Source organism: Vigna radiata, unplaced genomic scaffold (assembly GCF_000741045.1).
Source record: "Vigna radiata var. radiata cultivar VC1973A unplaced genomic scaffold, Vradiata_ver6 scaffold_83, whole genome shotgun sequence".
Classification (NCBI taxonomy): domain Eukaryota; kingdom Viridiplantae; phylum Streptophyta; class Magnoliopsida; order Fabales; family Fabaceae; genus Vigna; species Vigna radiata.
Genome location: NW_014543268.1, coordinates 466,112 through 482,654, shown reverse-complemented (window position 1 = coordinate 482,654; position 16,543 = coordinate 466,112). Strand labels below are relative to the sequence as shown.

Below are 16,543 nucleotides of genomic sequence, written 5' to 3'. Positions count from 1 at the left end.
AAAAAAACATGAAAGTTTTGTTGAATATTGAGACCTTGCACTTCCAACTGTAATTGAGGGTAGATCCCTACACATTGCAATTTTCTCCTATCGTCCACTTTTACAGTATACATAGAAGTTGTAGCCAATTCTAGCTCATGTTGCCTCACCAATTTAGTAGAAAAAAAGTTATGAGAGGCTCCACAATTAATAAGAACCATGACTAGGGTGTTACCAATCTTGCCCCACAACTTCAATGTCTTCATTGGTTTCTGTCTCATCCTTCCCCTTAGTTTGGTTTCCTACTACATCTCCTTCCTCCCCTTCGACCAACACTTTAAACAACTGGTCATGAGATTGCTGCTTGAAGCTTTAGAGCTTCAGTCCACTGTCCCTTTGACCCAACTATGACCCTTCCCATCACCCGCCATCCTAAAGCAGCCCACATCAATCCAGTCCACTCTAGTCCAGTCTAGTCCATATTAGTCCAACCTGTAGTAGTCCAGTCCACACCAATCCTACCACTTGCACATCAACAAGATGACAAAAACCATTATGATGATGACTATGTAGATTATTTGTCTTGTTATTAGTCAACATAGTTGTTAGAACATTATGATTTTGCTATATTACATTTTCACATGTGTTTCAAACATATACTTTGTTGGTGTAGATCATATTGTTTTATGTTTTATGTTTCATGTTTACTTTTACAAATAAAAGTTCTTAAATTTGCACAATACAAATTTTGTCATATTGTTTATCCATAAGTAATTGGACTATTTTGGGATGTATAGGTTTGTCTATGATTTGAAAATGTTATGCAGGTATATATGTGTTGTGAACATTTTATGCAGGCTTGGGTAGTTGGATAACAAATACAAATTGAACTTAATTCTACTTTGTTGTTTTCGACGGATCTACAAATTGCCTTTTCCTTCACTTACCAACGGTATTTTCCTTCGATAATTATTGACGATCTTTTCCTTCAGCAATTATCATGACTTTCGGTACGAAGGTTAAAGGCCGTCAATAATGGTTATCAATAAAAGATTTACCGACGAATATTTGATCATCGGTAATTTGTCGAAAATATAATATTATCGATGGATTTTGACAGTTTCTGACAGATTAACTCCGTCAATAATTTTTTTTTTTTTTATTTCTATCTTCGTAAAAATATGTTCTTACACATAGTGTCTTAAAAGTTTATTCAATAGATGAATGTATTGGTTTGGATTATCACTTATCTTGTTGCAAACATTTAGTAAATCATTTTGATATTATTAAGAAGATAAAAATAATGTTATGTTGCCAAAGAAACCCTTCATTATGCACCCCTAGATTCTACAGAGTTCGATTATGTATTACTAGTAAATTGTTTGTCCTTTATATAGATTGACTTCTCTTTTCAGTCTCTATTTATTTGCTACTCTTAATTTATACTTTCCGAAATCTGTTTGTTTCATATAACCACATATAAAAGTGTTTTTTTAGGAGGGAGGAAAAAGAAAACAAAAACAAGAACATATTACAATATTAGAAAAGTGGTGATATAATTTCACTTCTTTTTCTAATTTCTTTGTAAAACAATGTGAATAAAATATCAAATAAATTTTTCATTAGAATCTTTGTTAAGTGCTTTTTATCTAGACCAATGCAAAATGGTATGAATTCATATATATGGTGAGTGAGTACATTATTATAATAAGGGAAACGTTTAAAAACCTTGGTTGCTACATTTAAGCACCGTCATTTTATTACTGTTATTTATTTTTAAATACGTATAAGTAGAAACAAATACAAACACAAAAGAACTTGCTTTCATTTCAACTCTCCAACGCATATCCACGTCAGATTACTCTATCAACGCGTCCATTGTTGGTTGGTTACGCCATGTCACTGTAAAATCACTCACCAACCTTATTCCATTTTCTTCTTCTTAGCTGTATACATACGTGTACGTCTACGTATCAAAGCACATTTTTAGTTGATGCCCACTTTTTTCTTTCGTCAAAAAACCTTTGTACTCCGTATACTATACCAGGCAGCTACACGCGTTTATACGATATTTTATCTCTCTCTCTCTCTCCTTCGCTTTCTCCTTCTGTCAGAGTCAACAGCAACCCATTTCTGAATAATTGAGTTCGTAATTCATAATCACCACTTCTTCCTGCCTTCAATTCAAACTACAATTCGATAACCTGTTGCGTCTTTTTGTTAGCTCCCTTTTGATGTTGTTAATGAAGACCCTGTGATTTCCGCTCTCGTTTTGATAATCTTCTGGGTGGTAAGAATCCGCCCTCTTTCTCTTTCTGTTTTGAGCTTTTCTTCGCTGGTTCAGATTTACACCATTTGGGATTTGTTCCCCTTTAAGAAATATTAGGGTTCTGAGATGAGGAAATGGAATTAGTACATTGGGGTTTGAATCTTTTTATCTTTCCCTTCAAAAGATCTTACCATGTTTTAAAAATTTGTTGTTTGAGCTTGCTTATTGGCCTGGGCAGGAGTGTGAATTCTTAATATCAGTTCGGGTAGCCTATTGTACAAAAAATGGCAATGGTTTTGTGAATATTTTAGGGTTTTAGTTGTGCAGGTCTTAGTTTTTAGCTTGATCTGTTCTGTATTCATTCTCTTGTTCAATACCCATAGTGAAAATGTCTTCAGCCGGTGTCAGTACTCTTAGCGTGGTTCCCTCTGAGCCATTGTTGTCACCAAAGTCATTCCCTTTCCCATCACACTTGTCTTTGGAAGATAAATCCATTTTCATATATCTCTCCTTTTCGGGTTCGTTGACTCCAATCCGTGTTATGGAGTGGGATACCATTAGGTCTGTGAAATTCAAAATCCAAAGGTGTGAAAGCCTTCCATTTTTAACGAACAAGCAGAAGTTGGTTTATGCTGGCCGAGAACTCGCGCGGAGTGATTCTCTGCTCAAGGACTATGGAGTGACTGATGGAAATGTCTTGCACTTGATAATCAAACTGTCAGATCTTCAGGTCATCAATGTGAAAACTTCTTCCGGGAAGGAGTTCTCGTTTCAGGTTGAAAGAGGTCGAGATGTTAGATTCATAAAGCGGCGAATTGCCAAAAGAGAGAAACAGTTTGATGATCCTGAGGAACAGGAGCTTGTGTGCAATGGGGAAAGGCTTGATGACCAGAGGCTTATCGATGATATCTGCTGCAAGCATAATGATGCTGTGCTACATCTGTTCGTGAGAAAAAAGAATGTTAAAATTCAGAGGAGGCCCCTTGAGTTGTCCATCTTAGCAACAGATTTGACTGATGAGAAAAAGAACGATGTCAATGGAAAAACATGCAGGAGGAATTATGATGTTGGTAAAGAAGATACTAGTAGAAAGCCTCCCGAAAGAGATTTTTTTTTGGAGCCAGTTATTATTAACCCAAAAATTGAATTAGCTTCATCTATTAGGAATATGGTGAATTCTACATATGATGGACTTGACAGTGGAAAATATCCAATCAGATCTGCAGAGGGTACAGGAGGAGCTTACTTTATGCTTGATTCAGTGGGGCAAAAGTATGTGTCTGTTTTTAAGCCTATTGACGAAGAACCAATGGCCGTGAATAACCCTCGAGGTCTTCCATTGTCATTAGATGGTGAAGGCTTAAAAAAGGGTACAAGGGTTGGTCAAGGTGCATTCAGGGAAGTTGCAGCCTATGTTCTAGATCATCCATTGAGTGGGCGCCGCAAATTATTTGGTGATGAGACGGGCTTTGCAGGTGTCCCTCCAACATTGATGATCAAGTGCTTGCATAAAGCATTTAACTATCCTAGAGAATTGACTCCTAAGATAGGTTCCTTGCAAATGTTCACAGAAAATAGTGGAAGTTGTGAAGATATGGGCCCTGGGGCTTTCCCAGTAAAGGAAGTACATAAAATTTCTGTTCTGGACATAAGACTGGCAAATGCAGATCGGCATGCTGGGAATATTTTGATCAGCAAAGAGAAAAGCAACAACCAGTCTGTTCTGATTCCAATTGATCATGGATACTGCTTGCCTACAAGCGTAAGCATCTTATTTTATGATCTTTTGTTGTGTTTAGTGCATGTAGTTATACTTCTATATTCTTATATTTTCCCTGTCTTTCCCTTGAAAACATATATCTATATTGCATTAATTGACCTATTTGTCAATACAACAGTTTGAAGATTGTACCTTTGAGTGGCTTTACTGGCCCCAAGCTTGCCAGCCATACTCCCCAGAAACTATTGACTACATAAAGTCACTTGATGCTGAAGAAGATATTGCCCTTTTAAAATTTCACGGATGGGATCTGCCGGTTGAATGTGCTCGCACTCTTAGGATCTCAACCATGCTTTTGAAGAAAGGGACACAAAGAGGGTTGACCCCCTTTACCATTGGAAGCATGATGTGCAGGGAATCCTTGAACAAGGAATCTGTGATTGAAGAAATAGTTCAAGAAGCACTGGATTCTGTTCTTCCCGGCACAAGTGAAGCTACATTGCTGGATGCTGTTTCCCAAATCATGGATCTGCGCCTCGATGAGATTGTCAGATCTCGTTTATAATAGCATGCATTTCTGCAAATAGTAGCAGCGGGTACATACTTTGTGCATATGTTCACGTACATATGTAAAGCTCAAATAGTTGGTTTTTTAGTTCTTGACAAAGCAAGTCTATTTTCTTTGGTTCGAATGTAAAACCGTTCTTAGCTTAACTTCTTAGGTTTTATTGTTTGGTAGTTTCCTGCCGTTAACAAATTCTTTCAAGTTTCTTGTTGATTCCTTTATTAAATTTGAATTCTAGGATAGCAGACAACCCGTCTTCATTTGAATTGCAGTGTAACATTCTTTGTCCTGTAATGTGTTGTCTTGTTTCAACTGCAAGGTTGTGCTTGTTATGATGTGAAAAATGAAGTCTTTTTTTTTTCCTACGGTTTTTGGATACGGTATAATTAAGTTTGTGTTGTTATTTTCTATCTAACCGTGTGTGTGGACTGTGTGGACATTGGTTATTGTCTTTAAAAACATTTAGAATTCTCAATAACTTTTCACAAAATGTAAATTTTATTAATCAAATAATCGAATTGAAAATTGTCACGAAATATTTTTCATCTGCTGAGTTTCAAATATTTCAAAAATTAAATCATTATTCACTACACTAAATTAATGTAGTATTCTTGTTAAAAAATTATACATAAATATATAGCTGTTTTTTATAGGTACATGAATGAATATACAGATGTTTAACGCTTTGCCTAACAATTATGATGGCAAAAATATTTGGGTTTGCAGTTAAAATTTTGTTGTGAAGAGTTGGTATTTCTAGCTAATAGGTTCGGATATTATATTATCTACGTGGATATTATATTACCTATGTTAAATAAATGAAATTATATTTTTATTCTTATGAGATTTAAATTGATGATGAGATTTTATTCAAATATTTTTTTTTGCTAATAATATTTAAAAAGAATATCCTTAATTAATTAAAGATATTTTAGAAAATAGAAATGAAATTTTTTATTATTGTAATATTATATAAATATAAGAGTTATCTTTTTTTTGTCAATGATATTTAAGAAAACACTATCAATTAATTAAATATTTACATATAAATGTAAAAGTTATTTCTAATATGCTGTAACATTTTTGTTTTGTTTTTTTTACGTGAAATTATTGTCATTCAAATAATTATGACTTAATTATAGTTTTGTTATTATTTATTATTTTTACTTATTGTATTATAATTTAGACTTCATTTTAAAACTTATAAAATATTTTTTTTAAATATTTTCTAATGATATTTACGGGTTGAAAAAAATTTAATAATTTTTTTATGTAAGTATCACATATAATTAGTACGATTTTTTCATATAAATCAAATAATAGATAAACATTATCTATATTACGACACAATTCCTATAATCATATTTCATGTATGTAAACAAATAAATTAGTTAATTTACAGAACTTTATTTGATGGTGTATCTAATGCATAGTATGGTATCAGCTAGTCTTTTTCATTTTTAACTATACTTTAATTTGAGCAAGGCTTCTAAGCTCTCTTTTATACCCTGCTAATCGCTAGAATCAAATTTGCACAATAATTGCTCAAATTAAAGGGATACCTTGAATTAAGAGTATCAAATGCGTTATGCAATTGACGATACCATGACTTAGTTTTAGCTTGAAATACAACAGTGCTGTTTTTCAAAGTCGTATTTTCCAGCAGCTGTTTTTCAATTTAATAGATACGTATAACACCAGCTTCAAAACGATAAAGCTCACCGAGGGTGTCATCATGTGGATGTGCCTAAAGATATTTTAATGTAAAAAAAGTACTAGTTATGCAAAGTATAATTCCAAAGCACGTTGATTCTGAAAAGTAAAAACCCCTTTCAATACTTTTATAAAAATCTCAACTGATTATTATTAGCATATGATACACGCAGAGACCAAATATCTGACAAGTACATTGGTTAGAACTTTGTTGTTTTTTTTTTATTATTTTGTTTGGAAGTTGAAATTGCCATAAACATTCAGCAGTCAAAGATTAAGACTTGTCAAATTATCTACAGAAAGAAAAAGCATTAAAGAGAATATGCAACAACCTAGCTACAGAGGTTGGGTATGCACACTCCACCTTCAGGGTTTTGCTGTTCTTTCCATATCCTTCCTGTTACTCGTAGCTTCAACTCTTTCCTGTCTCCACCTGAGAAGAAAAGCGCCATGTTGCGGTAAATGATGAGACCATCATGACTGTCTCTGACTTTCTTATGACTATCTCTAATGCTTCTTGGACTCCCCTCAAAAGTTAGTTTTCGTCCATTTCCACCCACCTCCAAACTGTAGCTGTAGTTTCTCGCCTCTCTTTCGTCACCCATGAATCGGAGGAATGCCATGTACACCGGAGCCATGCCAAGCTGGAAGGCCTCAAAATGGAGGCAAAAATATTGCCCAAAACAATGGAAAACCTAACACAAACAAATGAGTTAACCAAACAATATGGATGGGATTTCAACAAGTGCAAAATGCAGTTGCTCTTGTGCATGGAATCAAGGAATATCACACCAAAGTTCTAAAGAAACACATGCAGAATTTTTTAAAGATACCGTTAGCATCCATGTAGCATTTTCCACTTCCATGGGATTAGACTTTACATAGCGATGGTTGAAAGTGCATCCAGAATGCATATCAACCCTGTGGTCATCCCTTAAATGAGCAACAAGGCATGGAATATCCCCAACCACAGAACAGTCAGACCCGGCATAAGGACAGTTATATGGTCTGAAGTTACAAATAGCCTCATGTTTGAGTTTGCTGTAATAAGGAAATATCTCTGGACACCCAAGAGAGATATATCTACATGGCAGCTCAAGTGATTCTGCTATCTTCTCTAATGCCAAACATCTTATATCTCCGAGCTCCTGCCTGCAAGTTGGGCATCTGTTGTGTACCCTTGTCTTGCAAGTTGAACAAAGCGTGTGCCCGTTGTGGCACTGCATAGTAAAATTTGTTTCAAGAATTAATTGCTGTTTTGTTAGCATCATTATTCAACTATATCTAGTTATCCATACAAGGACTTGGGAAGAAGGTTTCAATATACTGAAAGAATAATATAACCAAAATGCACAAGACAAGGCTATGTACAGTATGCTCATTATCTTCCTCACATTATAATGACAGAACTTAAGATAACACAAGATTTGATTGAATGAAGGGAATTCATTTGCATTAGATACTGAATTTACTAACACCGGTTCTCTCTGCAAAAACAGAAAGTACCACCTGGTCCTTTTATTTTTTTCCATTCAGTCAATTTTTACCATAAATTAATAACTGCATATTTGGATGTGTGCTGTAATATCTCAAACACCTGGGTGACGCCTGCGTTTGTGCATAAAAATTAGATTTGGATGTTATTCACCAAAATCAAGATTGCTCTAATACTATATTAGTGTGTGTGTGTGTGTGTAAACAACTTAATTTAAGCACTTATTTAACACCTATTATTAAAGTGGATATAATAGAACAAAAAGCACGGTTAAACTATCTTCATACAAGTTATAAGATAAGAGGTTTTCATATGCTACCCACGAAAACTTATGAACATATTGTCACAAGATAGGTCCGAATAAGCTCCTCAAAAGCACCTTGAATTTAACTCAACCCAAAAGCTTGTTCAAGGTGGAAGGATTGCCCAAGTCTTGCAAGGTGACACTTTAATGAGCAAGGTGGAAGGATTGCCCAAAAGCATGTTCAAAACTAGATATTTTGGAGTTTTAAGTTTGCAAGATAAGACATTTGTTGAGTTCACTTTCAAGGGATGTTTGGTCTAAAATTTTACTATAAACTTACTTTTGGGATAAAAAATTCCCAACCATAAATCATTTCACTTAAAACTCAACCAAATCAATTTTAGAAGATTAAAACAATCCAAAGGCCAAGTTCGTAAACATTCATCTAAAACAATAAACTAGAATGGAATGTTCTCACAGCAATGTAGTTGCTTAACAATTCAAATGATGGACTTCAATGGCATGCCAAAGAGTAAAAGAAAGATTTAATATTTCCCTTCCTTCAATGGCTACAACAGTACCACCCCAAAGGAAAAGCTTAAACAAGGATTAAATTACTTGTGACAACTTCCGTAATAAAATTATAGAACTTGTCACTTCAACTATATGACTATACATCCGAATTAAAGGTCAGGGTTCCTGGCCTATTAGCAGCATCTAACAACTTTAATCATGGAGATATCAGTCACTTATAACTCATAACTCATCACATTAATACTCATTTTAGGATATTGTAGCAAAACCAATTATGAACAATCATGTGATTCATGTCAATGTACGAGAAAAGACAGATAACAAAACTCCCAAATTCCAATTATAAATTATAAACAGGAAGGAGAGAAGACATCAAACCAACAGTACAATAGAATTCTAAGTTAATTACTATGATGAGAAATGCTAACAACAATCCTCTCTTTAACGTATTAAAATTAGTTATCTTTAAAATAGGTCACCTCTTAAAGCAAGCAGTGGCTTTCTAAAGAATAGACCAATATCCAATAATAAAAAAAATGTTGGTAGCATATTTTTTACTGCAATGTGCATAGAAGGAATAAACTATGATACATCCCAACAAAAAAAGGATTCTCTGGGATAGTGACTCAGAACAGACATAACAAACAAGCCCAGTAAGCCACAAACCCTGTACACCTTGTTTTTCTCTTCAATTCAAGCCTTTCCAACATCCTTATCTGCTCAATCGACTAAGTTCACTCGATTGATCAAGAGGCAATGATCAAAGTCCTGCCTACTCAAGAATAAGAAGTTATATAGCCTAATAACTGATGCAGCTAAGTTTCTTCTCTTATTTTTGAATCGCTGATATACGAAGGTACACAAGAGAAAGTTTACACCTGACGATAATGATTATGCCCTTTTTATAGCCATATATTTTCACATCATACCTTCTGTAAGTCTAAAAAATTGACCCGAGTAGACCTAGATGAAAACTAAAAAAGAACATCGGTTCTCAAATTCTGCCATCTCCATCACCAATCCTAAAGACACCGTAAGCAAACAAGAAAAAAGAGGTAAAAAGGAACTCAGAACCTCAGAAAAGAAAAACTAGCCAGATAGAATCTTTGATCAAAGTAACCCATCATAGTAACCAAATCTTCAACCCTCATTTGCGGAATCACACAAACTGAAATTACAGCAAAATATGAGATCTACGCATTAAAAGGGGGGAAAAGTTCCCAACAACAATTGCACATGGCCTTGATCGAAAGACTGTGCTATCACAAAACAATCCAAACCCCCCATACTGGACATGCCCATTAAAAAAAAAGAAAAAAAAAAAACCTCTTTTATAGGACCAAATGAGAAAAGGAAAGTAAATATGGGCATCAACAAATCGCATAGACAGAACGTATAAGGAAAGAAACAAAGTACCACCAAATCAAGTAATTTTTGGAAGCAAACCCAAAAGGCAAAATGGATCAGATAAGAGACCTGATGAATTGGAGGGTACATGGAGTTGGTGCAGACAGGGCATTCAAGAAGGTCGTGGACACTGGTAGTGGTGGGGCCGTTGTTATGCAGCTTCGAGATTGAAGAAAACTGATGAGGATGTTCATCATCCTCCATCATAGTCATCGATGACACAGTGCTGCTCTCAATGCTACTGGATTCCATTCTCTCGCTCATAACACAAACACCAACAGGCTTAATTCGTAGCCATCCGAATCATATGTGAGTTGTGACGGTTGAGCTTGAGCAGCTGGGTGGTTGTGTGTGTTTTTTAAGACAAGAAGAAGGGGGAAAAAGAAGCTGTCTGCTTGCAAAAATTGATGCTTTTCTTCGGTTCCTTGGTCTTCTAAGACAACATAGAAGTGTTACAAGATATGGGTGTCCGAATCCTGAGGACCCTTTGATGAAAATCAAACGGTTTTCAGGATTCCCCAAGAAAAACCAGGACGAGAGAAGACAATAAAGAGATCGAGATGGAGAAGGAGAATAACGTAGAGGTTGGAGAATGATGAGAGAGAATAATGTAGATCAAGTGATGTGCTTATTTATTTTACTTATTTATTATTTAAGGCAGGTAAATGAGGAACCTTTTTTAACCACAATCTTTCGCTGTGCCACGCCACAGTCAATGTAAATTCATTTAACAACACACTATTTTCCTGTCTTCTCCTTATGTGACACTGAGACTACAACCTATACAAATTTATTTACAGCACTCACTTTTTAAGGTAGTTTTTTATACACACCAAATTAAAGATTAAAATAAAATACCATCATCAAAATTTCATTAAATATTATCAAGATGTCACTAAATAAGTTGAAGTGATCTCAGAATATAATCTTGAATAACAAAATTCCATCGATATTATTTGCATGTTATTTTAGAAAAAGAACATAAAACTACTTTTTACATCTAATTATTTTGAGCAGATAATCCTAATCCATAAATGAACATCTTTCTATCGGAACATTAACATTAAAAAATTAAAATACCTCAGAGAAAACACTAGTGAATTTGACAGTTAAGTGAAAGTTTATAATGATGAATAATGAATTGTGTTACTGTTATATCAGTTTGTTTTGTTGAGTTATTATGGGATGAAGAAAGAGGTGTCGTAATGTGAAACATGACAGACATAGTTAATACGATGAGGGGAGTTAATGGGGTCGTTTAGAAGTGGAGGAAGATGTGGTCTGATCTGATGGTGAGCACCATTGAAGGGAGCGCAAATTGATTTGAATGATTGAGAAAAGAGGGTCTACAGCTTTGTGTAGAATGGATGGATATATCAATGGTCCACTATGCCACTATCAATTATTTTGGCGTGGATGCCACACTTGTTCTCAGACTCTAAAATATTTAGTTTCTTAGTTGCCTCTTCAAACTATTGCTTATTTTTTATACTATTGCTTTCTGGACTTAATTGTCTTTAGTCATACCATTGCGTAATTTGAGGACACTCTTAAAACACGTATACCTTCTGGATCTTCTTTCAACAATTTACAACAATATTTTTGGCCACTTGCGGGGAAAATCTTTACTTATTATTCTATATTTCTAGGCTTACACAGTTACGCTTGTTGATAAGATGATAATTTAATTATTAGTAGCTACTTCTGATCATGACATATTTTTCCCTTTCATTTTCAGTAACCGTCCACATAATTACTTCCTTCTTCTTCTCTTATACTTTCTATCGTGCATATCTTGTCTTTTTTGTAAATCTTTCCACGTTTTCTTTTTCCTTGACTTTTACTGTTAAGGAGTGTTTCATATGCATGGCAAGTATGCAGAAACTAAGGAAAAAAGAAATTAAATAACTTGTTTAGAAATAAGTTTAACATTTACAAAGTTATATGTATAAATTAAAAACCTACGAGTAAATTCTAAACGATATCGAGAGTTTTCCTATGTTAAATCATGTAATTAAAATTAATGAGTAACACTATGCTAGATCTTTTCCTTCAGTGGATATTACTATAATGAAGGCAACAGAAGAAAGTCATAATGTCAATTCGACTTTAGGAAAGTCATGCATAATAATGGGGTTTGTTGGGTTAAATATGATGGTAAGAAGAAAACGCTTTCCAATGAAAGATTAGAGCGAATAATGTCACAGAAAACAATCTGAAGTAACTTTTTTTCCCTTTGTTTACCCATAAGCTTCACTGTGCGACAAGGTAGAACAAGAATCATGGTGTGTGAATCAGTGCACTATTATAATATTAGGATTGCATGAAGATACTTAGTTGCCCAAACGTATCGGTAGTAGTTCCCTGACTTTTCTGAGCCGATTCCCGTCGTGCGTTCATCATCCCAACCTATGAAGGTTTGCTATAAAATATTAGCATCTGTCCCTCTGCTCAACGCAAATTCACCGTGCCTAAAGATATGATAAAAAGTATTACATTTTTTGTCACATTTTTCCCAAGTGTACTGACAAAAGTTTCCCTCGCGAGCCACAAGTGATAACCATACAAAGAACAATTGACAGCAAAAGTTCAGGTTTGGTGCCAAAAAATGGGGCAAGAGGAATATTCTTTTTCTAGTTCCCAGTGAGGCAGTGACTCTTCTCCACCTTCGTACTCCCTTTATTTTGAAATCATAAAATAAAAAATAAAAACCCTCTTACTGATGAAAGCAACACCTGAGGATACACGTTTAGGTGTTTGAGTAAGCTGAAAATTTTCCACATCATGCGGGATTGTACTTTTCTCAAAAATATTTTCTCGTCGAGGGAATAAATACTTCGCTTAATAGCCATGAAGGTCCACCACCAGCAGCGACAACTCAGACCACTTATCCGACAGGTCAACTGATCTTCTTTAATGGCAATGGGAACCATTTATGACACCTTTCTGGTAGCTAAAACATCACACAAGGCATTCCAAGATTTCTTCCGGGTTCCAACTGGTGTGTTTCAACACCACAATTTAATTTACTCACCGATAGAAATCCACAGTCAATTTGCATCTATGTGATTTTGAAATTTAGTATCAATAATAGTAATATTTAATGGATTGAAGACTTGTTACAAAGCAGTGATTGTGCTAATAAATACAAGTGAAGTTTAGTTCGGCGTGATTGTCGAACATGTAATCCTCTGGCATTTACCGTTATGACAAACGATTTTACAGAAAATGAGCGAAATAAATTTAAAAATATAAAACACGAGAACTGACCAAGCAACTGCTTCAATTTATCCCTTGCAGCCAAGCTGGTCCTTATAATTCTGTCTACAAAGAATAGATGTAGTTTGTTTTGTTTTATTTTACTTACTAACCAGCCCCATGATTAACAGGCATGGCCTTACCCAAAATCTGAAGTATGGTTCGGACTTCAGAGTAATCAGACAAGCTTAACAAAGATTCTGCCCAGTTTACCATTGATTTGGGAACGCTTCTCTATATTTGGCATCCTCACTTGCCACATGCTGCCTGTCTGAAGTAACCCTTGCTCGCGAACTTAAAAGCTTCTCGGCTATTCTATCTTTTGGTGTTACTTTCTTTCGCAGCATAGAAGCAAGACTTTGTTTCTTGTCTTTGCCAGATAGTTTATCTTCATTAGTTAACTCCCCATCTACTCCAAGCGTGGCTGATCGTGAAGTAGAAGCCAAAGCAGCATCCCGTAAAACAGCTTCATTGTGTTCCCTAATTTTTGCTAGTTTTGCACGTTTCAGCGACTGTTTATCAATTTCTCTCTTCTTTGCCCCCTCTTGGTCTCTCTCACGAATATTTTTCACTGCTTGTTTGGCTAACTGCTCCACTAGATCAGTGCCTAAATCCATATTCACGTCTTCTGAAGAGCTCCGGCTGAGTGGGGTCCCTTTGTCATCTCGAGGAATGATAGGTCCATGAAATGGACAAAGTTTCATATCTCTTCTCTGGCACAATCCTCCTTTCTTTAAAGGAGCCAGGCATGGTTGGATTTCAACTTTCTTTTCTTCATAAGGCATTGCGTGAACATTCAGCTCGGCAATTTTATCTGCTGGAATAACAGCATCAGCATCCACTCTACCCCAGTGACTATCAAGCTCCAAACCCCGCTGGTTAGCCATGAAAACCCTGTTTGAACCCCAATTATCCAAGTAAGAACTCCATCGTACCACAGGAGCTTCGGCTATAAGTTTACTCCTCTCAGGGTCTGACTCAACTTCATGTCCCTGATGACGCAGGCTGTCAGTTTCAGAGCCATTAGACCCGTTACTGTGCAAACCATGATTTCCACTATTCATTTTATGGGCATCAAGATGTTTATTTTTATCATTGGGTATGCTAGATGAGCTTTCCATAGATACAACGTTATCCTCCTCCCAAAAATCTTCCTCATCATGTTTTGATGAGTTGACGAGCAAACAACCAGCCTCTTCACATTTACTTTTAACTGATTTTAGACGATTTCGGATATCAATGAACTCTTTCAAAATGGAATCTCTGAATCTATTGTCGGCTACTTCGACTCGTACTAAAACAGAAATCCACTCTTGGATAGTGATCAAGTGCTTTGCCACCAGAAGTTTGTATAGCTCCCTCAATGTATCAAAAACCACTGTGTTGTCACTGTTCTCATAAACCTTCTCCCCTTCTTTTAATGCTTCAAGACGAAGCTGCTGCAGCTCCAAAGAATGAAAGTCACCGTGTTCGTCGCTGTCCAATATATCATCTGACACACGCTCCTCCTGTTTTGCATGCAAAATGTCCAAACACTCATCAATCTCATCCATCGTAGATAAAATCCCTGCTTTTATTGAAGATGAATTCTCTTTTAAAGATTCATACTTGCTCAGTACAATCTCCTTTGACCTCCTCTCCCTTTCCATTCTCTCCTGACGAACCCGCTCCACGTTAGCTTGTATGTTAGGAAATTGGAGCCTGAGTGTATTCTTCAGATAATCATAACCCAATCTGAGCTGTCTGTAATGAACCCCAAACGACACGTTCCACTTCTCCAAAAATTCAATGGCCTTAGAACGTAAAACAGTCGCAACAGCTGGTGGAGCAGGAAGAGGCACGTTTCGCCTGAATCCAACACTCAAACTCAGCAACTGATCCATGTTCTCAACAACAAGGGTCCTAAAAAGCTTTGAACGCATGAAGAGTTCGTCAATTATTAGAAGCGCAAGGTACCGGACCTGCAACACATATCTGTCAAAGTCAATCTGAGGAATTTTTGCTGTAGATGACAGTTGGAATCTGAAAATTAAAACAAGGGTTGAGCTAATGAGTGAGGTTCCTGGCAGATCAATAAAACGAATGGGATTTAATCGCCTTACCACCTTTAGCATCAAACCTAGCAGGAAGAACATAATAGCCCATTTTCTCTAAGAAATTGTCATTTTTGTTGTTGAGCACATGTATGAATTTGTATGAACTTAGCCCCTTTCTTGTTGACGAATTGTATTTTCATTCAAAATGAAATTTATCGATGCATGTTAAATTAACCCTAATGGAAACCGGGAGAAAGGGAAGCGAAACCCCAATAAATATAGGTCCAAAAGGAATAGTACCTGAGCATGGTCGCGCTTCATGAGATCCATAAGGGTTACGGTTGCTACGCGGAGCTCCGAATCGGAATATCGAACCACCGTTTTAATGGCCTTAAGGAGACGGGGATCGACCTCCTGCGCGGTGGAGTTGGTGGCCTTCTCAATCAAAGATATCACCTTCGTTCCCTTTCCGTGTACTCCTTCCTCCGTACCCATCGAGTCCCAATCTCAAACTCACTGTTCAGTTCCGTATATATCTGAATTTGAAAAAACCCTAATTTATATATGTCGCGAGATCTTCCACCTTTTCTGGGATTGGCTTGCGCGCTACGGCGTCGAGGCCTCGAAAGTTCTGTTCGATGAAACGGCTGTCGTTTCAGAAATGTTCACAATATAGGTCGCACCTGCATGTTATTGGTGATCTTAAATTGAATTTAACATGATGCTTAAACAATTAGATCATCACTGAGCAAGTGAAACACCAATTATAGTTTGTTAAATTTGTATTGATTAAATTTTAATTTACATATAATATACTTCCTCCGGACCAAAAATGAAGTAACTGCTATGTTCACTAACAAAGTTATACCATATAATTAACCATTTTAATAATTTAATTGATTTGTTTAATAAGAATGTATATATTGCTTTATTTACTTTAGTTACTACAAAATACAATGAATGTAACAATTTGTTTTCTTGAATTAAAAAACGAAAAAGTAAATAAAATTTGAAAGGAAATGGATAAACGTTATAATGTTACGTTGCATTGGTATAGACAGAAAAACTTTTCCTTATTTTTAATTTGGTTTGTATGAGTTTCTCTTGTAAATTAATTTATTGCAATTCCAAAAGTATTTTTTTAACATATTATTGTTATATGCATTTTGTACTAATTTTTATTTCGGTTAGTATTAGTAATTATCTACGGAGATATGATTTTTCTAATTTTTAGCCGATGATACATATCACGTGACATTTTTTAAAATTTTATGACACTTGATCTAATAAGGTGAAATTTGATTTTGAGGTAGAGATACCACT

At 35.5% G+C, this 16,543-nt stretch overlaps 3 protein-coding genes across 4 annotated transcripts; 1 reads left to right on the top strand and 2 right to left on the bottom strand.

Moving 5' to 3' along the window:
* The first annotated feature begins 1,968 nt into the window (after positions 1–1,968).
* On the top strand, positions 1,969–4,898 carry LOC106754106 (phosphatidylinositol 4-kinase gamma 4). Its single transcript, XM_014636060.2, has 2 exons — positions 1,969–4,010; positions 4,147–4,898. The coding sequence occupies exons 1-2, from the start codon at positions 2,637–2,639 to the stop codon at positions 4,531–4,533; spliced, it is 1,761 nt and encodes a 586-aa protein (XP_014491546.1). The 5' UTR covers positions 1,969–2,636; the 3' UTR covers positions 4,534–4,898.
* Positions 4,899–6,369: 1,471 nt separating this feature from the next.
* LOC106754107 (E3 ubiquitin-protein ligase SINAT3) lies at positions 6,370–10,541 on the bottom strand. The gene is made up of 3 exons (XM_014636061.2): positions 9,996–10,541; positions 7,080–7,466; positions 6,370–6,941 (listed from the first exon to the last, which is right to left on the bottom strand). Exons 1-3 carry the CDS (start codon positions 10,188–10,190, stop codon positions 6,579–6,581), a joined length of 945 nt encoding a protein of 314 aa, XP_014491547.1. The 5' UTR covers positions 10,191–10,541; the 3' UTR covers positions 6,370–6,578.
* Positions 10,542–13,003: 2,462 nt separating this feature from the next.
* On the bottom strand, positions 13,004–15,922 carry LOC106754105 (UV-stimulated scaffold protein A homolog). 2 transcript variants are annotated; one of them, XM_014636057.2, is made up of 2 exons: positions 15,521–15,922; positions 13,004–15,145 (listed from the first exon to the last, which is right to left on the bottom strand). In XM_014636057.2, the coding sequence occupies exons 1-2, from the start codon at positions 15,713–15,715 to the stop codon at positions 13,394–13,396; spliced, it is 1,947 nt and encodes a 648-aa protein (XP_014491543.1). In that variant the 5' UTR covers positions 15,716–15,922; the 3' UTR covers positions 13,004–13,393. The 2 variants fall into 2 exon arrangements, with proteins under 2 accessions (XP_014491543.1, XP_014491544.1); XM_014636058.2 differs by having other exon boundaries at positions 13,004–15,206; positions 15,521–15,652.
* Between the last annotated feature and the right edge of the window lie 621 nt (positions 15,923–16,543).

Excerpts from the sequence above, each read along its gene's own strand:
- LOC106754106 (XM_014636060.2), top strand. The coding sequence starts at position 2,637 with ATGTCTTCAGCCGGTGTCAGTACTCTTAGCGTGGTTCCCTCTGAGCCA. Across the intron at positions 4,011-4,146 it reads GATACTGCTTGCCTACAAGC|TTTGAAGATTGTACCTTTGA; the intron begins GTAAGCATCTTA and ends TCAATACAACAG.
- LOC106754107 (XM_014636061.2), bottom strand. The coding sequence starts at position 10,190 with ATGAGCGAGAGAATGGAATCCAGTAGCATTGAGAGCAGCACTGTGTCA. Across the intron at positions 7,467-9,995 it reads TGTACCCTCCAATTCATCAG|TGCCACAACGGGCACACGCT; the intron begins GTCTCTTATCTG and ends TTTACTATGCAG. Across the intron at positions 6,942-7,079 it reads ATGCTACATGGATGCTAACG|GTTTTCCATTGTTTTGGGCA; the intron begins GTATCTTTAAAA and ends TGTTTGTGTTAG.
- LOC106754105 (XM_014636057.2), bottom strand. The coding sequence starts at position 15,715 with ATGGGTACGGAGGAAGGAGTACACGGAAAGGGAACGAAGGTGATATCT. Across the intron at positions 15,146-15,520 it reads TGAAGCGCGACCATGCTCAG|GTCCGGTACCTTGCGCTTCT; the intron begins GTACTATTCCTT and ends TATGTGTTGCAG.